The sequence below is a fragment of the Pelodiscus sinensis genome, chromosome 14 (assembly GCF_049634645.1).
Source record: "Pelodiscus sinensis isolate JC-2024 chromosome 14, ASM4963464v1, whole genome shotgun sequence".
In the NCBI taxonomy this organism is placed as follows: Eukaryota; Metazoa; Chordata; order Testudines; family Trionychidae; genus Pelodiscus; species Pelodiscus sinensis.
The window spans coordinates 3,474,504-3,482,437 of NC_134724.1; the positions used below are offsets into that span (position 1 = coordinate 3,474,504).

The 7,934-nt window shown below is 47.4% G+C and overlaps 1 protein-coding gene across 2 annotated transcripts; it reads right to left on the reverse strand.

Moving 5' to 3' along the window:
• Positions 1–1,521: 1,521 nt before the first annotated feature.
• Positions 1,522–7,536, reverse strand: LOC106732627 (uncharacterized protein C15orf61 homolog). Of its 2 annotated transcripts, XM_075896859.1 has the most exons (3): positions 7,156–7,536; positions 3,782–3,936; positions 1,522–2,288 (listed from the first exon to the last, which is right to left on the reverse strand). In XM_075896859.1, exons 1-2 carry the CDS (start codon positions 7,484–7,486, stop codon positions 3,809–3,811), a joined length of 459 nt encoding a protein of 152 aa, XP_075752974.1. In that variant the 5' UTR covers positions 7,487–7,536; the 3' UTR covers positions 1,522–2,288; positions 3,782–3,808. The 2 variants fall into 2 exon arrangements, with proteins under 2 accessions (XP_075752974.1, XP_075752973.1); XM_075896858.1 differs by having other exon boundaries at positions 1,522–3,936.
• Positions 7,537–7,934: the final 398 nt, after the last annotated feature.

Sequence of the window (7,934 nt, forward strand, 5' to 3'; positions counted from 1 at the left end):
ATGTAGTTCTACACGAGAAGGTAAGGCAGTTAACAGAAAGGCAAGTTAGTCCTACGGGCTACAAGGTCCCTTATAGGAAACCACCCAGAGGACCTTCCCCATGTTTTAGACACATGGATTTGCAATAGCTTTACAATACAACTCCTTGATCCCCTCTTAGATGATTGCCTATTTCGGAGCTGACCTAGATGCAAGGAGAACCAGATTTTTTTGTTGATGTGGACTAGACAAGTAACTAAACTGCCAGTTTTCTCAATGAGGCAAAGGTTTGATAAGATCCAGATGTTCAGATGTCACAGAATTCAATATTATCCATTCATCCTTATCTGCTGTTCCTATACTTTCTTGTGTCTCATGTTTGCAGATAATTTGACGGGTAGGACTGCACAACAGAGCTTCAGAAGTTCCTCTCTGGATCTGGAACCATATCCAAAGTCCTCCTCATGGTCAGCAGCCTTTCCAGATGGGGAGCACTCTTGGAACAGAGCTTGTACCTCAATAGTGTTTTCCTTTTTAATTCAGACCACAGTGAGGTCACATCTGGAGTATTGCATCCAGTTCTGGGCCCCCCACTATACAAAGGATGTGGATGCACTGGAGAGGGTCCAGCGGAAGGCACCCAAAATGATTAGGGGGCTGGAGCACATGACTTCTGAGGAGAGACTGAGGGATTTGGACTTATTTAGTCTACAGAAGAGAAGAGTGAGGGGGGATTTGATAGCAGCCTTCCACTTCCTGAACGGGGGTTCCAAAGAGGATGGAGAGAGGCTCTTCTCAGTGGTGGCAAATGGCAGAACAAGGAGCAATGGTCTCAAGCTACAGTGGGGGAGGTCTAGTTTGGATATTAGGAAAAACTATTTCACTAGGAGGGTAAAGTATTGGAATGGGTTACCTAGGCAGGGGGTGGAATATCCATCCCTAGAGTTTTTTAAGTCCCAGCTTGACAAAGCCCTGGCTGGGAAGATTTAGTTGGGTTGGTCCTGCTTCGGGCAGGGGGCTGGACTCGATGACCTCCTGAGGTCTCTTCCAGCCCTAAGATTCTACGATTCATGGCTAAAGAACAAAACTTGGTCAGAGACTGACCAAAAGAACCTGACAAATAAATTCTTTATGCAAAAAAATAGATTTAATCTTTCATTTTTTATTAAACCAATTAATTTTTAAAATATACTGAGTAACCCTGACAATGAATATCCTAAGTATTTGTGGAAATGAACACACTACCCTTTATGAATAGCATATTTTCCATTGCCTACTCCAACAGGTCTTATACAGTAAGTCTTAATGAATCCAATGAATAATATTATATTTGAACTTTGCTCTCAGCCATCTTCCAGTTCATCTTTCACCATGATCAACTCCACAAGAGCAAGAGGTCTATTGATTTTCATGTAATACAAGAAAATATTACATTTGCTTAATTGTTACACAGTGAGAGCATTGAACAAGAAATCAAGTCTCTATTTAATGCTGCTAGCAGCACAGAATTGCAGTGATCAATAGGGTAGTTTGTCAAAGATGTTCTCTAAGGAGACTTGCCCATCACTGTATGGACAAGGAGTCACGTTGCTTGCATTTATTGAAAAACAGGTGAGCAAAGTCAGCAGTACACATTATCAGAAATCAAACAAGCTGCAGTGAGTGGAGGTGCAACTCCAATGAAAAGCTGTATTTATAGTCTGGTAATTAAAAACCATTTTATCAGCCTCATGTTGAGACCAAACCTTTACAGCAAAGTATTGACAAGATCAGTAGCAATGAATGAGCAGTATTTGACTTAAAACTTATGAGCTGTAGTTATTTAACTTTTGCCCATTACAGAGGAAATCAGTTCTAGCTATTCTAGCAAAATGCTAACCATGAGTTTTATTATTAATGAAGCTTAATGTAACTCTCTTCTGTGAAAGCTATTTATTCAGCTTGTGTCAAGAATATTCTTCGGTACAAAATATACTGGAATGAGTGCTCCTTGACTAAAGTTATATTTAGTGTTACTTTCAGTTGTATTTAGTGAAGCAGACACACTTCCTTCATAAAGCATGGAACAGCATCAGTTCATTATATTAGTCATATTAGTGACTTTATCCTTTAAAATGCCCCTTGTATGTTGTAAGATGCTGCTGAGACTATTTGGAGCTGTGAGCTGCTGTATTACTTCTTTACCTCAGCAAGAGTGAGTTCTGATGAGCAGATTGTGTCTGCCCCTAGCCACACCAGTCTGTCTTCCTCACTTGCAAACTCCTCAAAGTTCTCCCGGGCCAAACATCATCTGTTGTGCTAGTTAGTACCTAAGAAAGGTAAAACTGTAAGGAATGCGTTTGATTTTTTGAGGAAACCTATTTGTCTTAGCATGTATGATCTTCAGAAAGATTATTGATAAGTTCCTTTAGAGTGATAGTGAGAGGGCTGCATGAAAGGCCCTCCATCTCAGTGGGCTGCACAACCAGTGGTGAGCAACCTGAGGCCCATAACCCAGTGGGGTTTCACCCGCGGCCTGCACTCCCCCACACTTCCTATTCTTCACCCACAGCACTTTCAGAACACCGCAAATCCACTGATTTGTGATCTATCCCCACTCTTCCCCCCTCCCTCCCAGATTTTGAACAGTCACGAACAGCTGATCCGTGGCGTTCCAGCTCTGGATCACAAATCAGCAGATTCATGGTGCTCCACAAATGCCAGAATGAGAGGGGGAGGAGTAGAAAGTGCAGGACTCCAATACCTCAGTTCATGAGGGGTGCAGACTGGGGGTCCACAGGCTGCAGGAAGAACCCCAGTAGGCCACATGCAGCCTGCACGCTGCCCATCTCTGATTTAGACAAAGATACACAGAAAAAAAACTGCTCTGATGACTGATATGGGACAATATGAATTCAAAATATTACCATTGGGGTTCACTAATGCAGGAGCCACTTTTTAGAGGCTTGTCAACCACGTGCTAAGTTGTTTACAACATTTTCCAAGAGCATGTGTCAAGAATATAGCAGTGTTCAGCAACTCTTGGTCTGATTACAATAAACATGTTAATGCCATTAATAACCTCAAACCTGTAACTGCATCTTTTAGATGTGAGAAATGCAATTGACTACAGCAAAAGAAAACACAGAATTGTGAATTCAGGTATTGAAAGAGAAAAGCAGAACCAATTTTCAGATGTTTTCTTTTAAAATATATTTAGATGTGAATGTTCCATTGACACATACTACATAGTCTCTTGATGTGGATTTTAATTCGTGGAGTGGGGATTCGAAACTCATTTCAATATAACTATATAAAAGAAGGGTGCTATTACAGATTCCTTCAAACTCTGATTAGCTGCAAGGACAATTTATATATTGTTGAACACCTAGGCACAGAATTTAAAACTCTTGTCATTTACAATTATGTGTAATGTTTTTGGAGAACGCGTTGCTTGCCTTCAGGTAACATGATAAACATCATAACCTATTTCATGTATATAAATAGATTTTTAAAAATAATCCGAAGACTCTTCTCAGCAATATGCATTTCAACCACTGTCTTTAGAGCAAACACTTTTGAGGACTGTAGAAAAGTCCATTCATTTTCCAAAGCTGCTAATACCTTGCCTTCATTGACTCAATATTCACTTCATACTGCTGCCAAAACAGGAACATTTTTGTAACTAAAAAAAGGACTGTGAAGTCTTTTGAAGATGACACCACATTAAAAAGGAACACATAGAAAGCAAAGATTTGCTTTTAAATTGTTTATATTTTAAAGCAGCAGAAATATATAAATACACACAGCTGTGAAAACCCACCGAACCAAAGTGCTTGAATGCACAATTTCAGTACATGGCACCTTCATCTTCTTTATTCAGAAAATAAATAGTTACTGGGCCACAACTTGTGTGAACAGTCTCTGTGACACTGACAAGAAACCAGGAGCCAATTCCATATAATAAAGTTGGGATGCCTATAAAAGAGAAAAACGTGTTACATACAACCATTACAAACCAAGAGAACTAAAACAGTGATATCTAAACATGACTATGAAGGATAATATAAATATTACAGTAGGGGGCTCACTGTGTAAGCAGCTGTTCTAATAAATTCCCTGCACTGAAGAGCTTAGAACCATAGTCCCAATTACATACTGAGAACCACATGAGCAGATGCTGATGCTCATGGGTGTCTCCCGACAGTTCTCAAGGCAGGATAAGGGCCTAGTTTAAAATAAGATGTAACAAGTGGGGAGTGAACAGTCAGAAGAACTGGAAGGAATGCAGATGAGAGGAAAAGGGATATGAGACGCTTGGATATGTGGAGTAGCTATGCTTAAAGCTAATTTAGTCTTTAGTAGACTTGTAGGATTACAGGGAAATAGTGTAGTTCGTGACTTTACAGATCAATGGGAAAGGATGTCTCATGCACAAGGGATGGAACAAAAATGTGAAGGTGCATGTGGGAGAAGTTGATAAAGAAGTGATTATGGCTGGCAGTGTTGGCATCAACTATGCCAGGAAGGTATTTCAGGGGACGGCAATTTGTATTATAGTGTATTATATTTAGTGTATCATTATTTGTATTATAGTGATAGGTAAGATACAAAGTGGTGGTATGAGGCCATGCTCAGAAGAGCCTTAAAATGTAAGAAGAAGCTGGTGTTATATTTGATGCAGTGAAGAAGAGGGAGTCCACAGAGGGACTCAGAGAGGTACTTATGCATGTGCCTAATTTTAAGCATATTAGTTGCCTAACTGACTTTAGTGGAATTATTCAATGCTTGAAGTGAGGCATGTGCTTTATTACCTTACTGACCTGAGCCCTCAAAAAAGGAAAGACCTGTACATGGGGGTGGTGGTGAAGGGTGTAAAAGCAGCCCCCCCCCCCATGGTGCCCCAAGTAATCATACTCCAGCCTGCCAGAGGAAGGCAGGAGCAGCGTGCTGCCTGAGCCTCCCTCCCCCATGCTCTGGCCAGCTGGGAGAAGGCTGAAGCTGATTTCCCTGCTTACTTCGGGGACAACAGGGGTGCATTCATACCCTTGAGATCCACATTTATGAAAAGGCACACACTCCCAAAGAAATTCCTGTGTACGGGCCTGGATAAGATTTTCTGGGGCTCCATTCAGACTGTCTTAGCAGCCGAGCTTTGAAAGGACATGTGGAGGATTACTTGGGTGTCAGAGGCCAGAGAAGTGGAGGCTGTCATAGTCAACACAGAAGATGAAGGCCTGGATAAGAGTTTTGACTGTGCACACACAGAGTTTATTAGACACAGAACATCCTTAGTGCTATTACAGAAGCAGCAGCAAGATTTGGATAGAAGACCCAAGTATCAAGGCAGAGAGAGGACAGAATCAAAGAGAACACCCAAAGAACATTTTTAATACAAATTAGATAACATAATCACTTTGAAAATTGTATCAGTAAACTTTGATTTATGCTAACAACCAAAGCCAAAACCAGTAACATTTGTTAATATGAAAGATTACTGTCTTCATACTAGGGATGTTTGAGTGTAAACAACTGTAGCAACATAAATAATAAATAAAAATGTATAGCGTCTGAAAAACATCACCAGGCAGGGTGTGATTGTATTAAGTATTGTGCAAGCAAGTAATAAATTGAAGACACAATATTTATTTTCAAGAGCCAAATTCTGCTATTATGTTTGTGCACTCACGTTGACATCAGTAAAGCCAATAGCAGTAGTTTAATTAAGGGCAGATTCTGGCTCACAGTAATATTAGAAATTATTTGTAAAAACATAGGTACATATTCAGATGGCATGGTATTTTACTTAAAGTTGATTGTGTCCCATGATTTGTTTAGGGATAACTTAATTTGTTTTTATAGTCTTTGAAACTTCATATACATACACACAACCAAAAGTTAGGAAAAAACTCCCAAGACATACTGTGCTGTACAGCTTGACAGTGGGACGAAGTCAAGCATTTAACTATGTGCAATATAAGTTATATCTAGTCACTACATCTTATTATGAAGAAAGTTAAAGCTGCTAAAGCATGTCAAATTTGATTTTTTTTAAAAAACTATGTCAGATGCAAATATTTTTCTGGATAGTCCGATGGTGTCAGTGGGCAGGAAGTGCAGCTTAGAATTGGAATGAATGAACAAGTGGATACTTTAAGCCCCTGGTGTACAGCCAGTTCTGAAACGAGCTAGCCACACTCAAACAGCCACGTGTGGCTAGTGTGTCGGGCGCCCCGGCTTTAAGCACTAGCGTAAGCAGTATTAAAAAAGTTTCTAAACTACGCACTAGTTAAAGTGCAGTTAATAGTCTTAGACATATTTATATTAAAAAAACAACCCCAGTCCCTGGCATCAGCAATTCACCAGGCTGCCACGGACCCAGGGAAAGGTGACCTGCGGAGGGTTCAGCGAAGGGCAACATCGGGCCGGGATCTTAGCCAGTGCTGCCCTGGCACAAGCCCAGGGACCCTCAGTGCAAGGGGGCCCCGATTGACGATTACTCCCCCCAACGATCACTCGCCGGATTTCACCTGGGCGATACAACGCGCCAGGGGCAGGAACAGAGCCCCTCTGGGAAAGGGGGGGCAGCCCCCCCCATGGGCGCTGCCTCTGACAGGAGTCACGGGGTCCCGTGACTGAGGGGGGCTGGCAGAGGCTCACGGAGGGAGAGAGATCCGAGGGAGGGGGGGTCAGGCAGGGCAGGGCGGGAGTTTGGGGGGGGTCAGGCCGGGAGCTGGGGGGGAGGGTCAGGCCGGGCGGGGCGGGAGCTCGAGGGGGGGGTCAGGCCAGGGGGGCTCAGGCCGGGCGGGAGCTCGGGGGGGTGTCAGGCAAGGCGGGGGCTGGGGGGGGGGTTAAGCCGGGGGGGGAGGGTCAGGCGCTCGGGGGGGGGGTGAGGCCGGGGGGGGGGCGGGAGCTCGGGGGGGGGTCAGGCCGGGGGGGGGTCAGGCCGGGGGCGGTCAGGCGCTCGGGGGGGGGGTCAGGCGCTCGGGGGGGGGGTCAGGCCGGGGGGGGGTCAGGCGCTCGGGGGGGGTCAGGCGCTCGGGGGGGGTCAGGCCGGGGGGGGGGTCAGGCGCTCGGGGGGGGTTAGGCCGGGGGGGGGGCGGGGCGGGAGCTCGGGGGGGGGTCAGGCGCTCGGGGGGGGTCAGGCCGGGGGGGGCGGGGCGGGAGCTCGAGGGGGGGGTCAGGCCGGGGTCTCACCCGCGTTGAGCAGCTTGAGGGCGGTGAAGGCGGCGTCCTGCAGGGCCAGGTCGCGGCGGGCGCCGCGCGCGCAGTGGTACTTGATGAAGGGGAAGCAGCCGGTGCGCAGCACGTGGTAGTTGGCGCCGTCCACCTGCCAGTTGAAGTGCGAGCGGCCGAACTGGTCGTTGCGCACGGCGCTGTACTTGACGCAGTACGAGGTCCAGGGGGGCAGGCCGCGCTGCCGCAGGTGCTGGCTCAGCACCTCCGAGGCCGGGGGCTTGGCGCCGCCCCCCCCGCCGGGCGCGAGGAGCAGGCGCAGCGCGGCCTCGTGCAGCCGCCGCAGGGGCATAGGGGCGTCCGGCCGGCCCAGCCCGCCTCCCGCCGACCCGGCCGCGCGCGCTCCCGGCGCTGTGCGTGCGCGTGCGAGCGCGCTCCCGGCGGTGGCTGCCGAGAGCTGTTGGCTGAGCGCGCGAGCGCCGAGCGAGGAGAATGGGGGGGTGGCCTCACGTGGGGCCGCTGGGGGTCCTGACTGGGGGGGTCTTGAGGGGGATGCTGGGGGGCCCGGTATGGGAGGATTTTGGGGGGGTCCCGGTATGGGGGGCCCTGAGGGGGATGCTGGGGGTCCCAGTATGGGGGGGCTCTGAGGGGGGTCCCGGTATGGGGGGGCCTGAGGGGGATGCTGGGGGTCCCGGTATGAGGGGGCTCTGAGGGGGGTCCCGGTATGGGGGGGCCTGAGGGGGATGCTGGGGGTCCCGGTATGGGGGGGCTCTGAGGGGGATGCTGGGGGTCCCGGTATG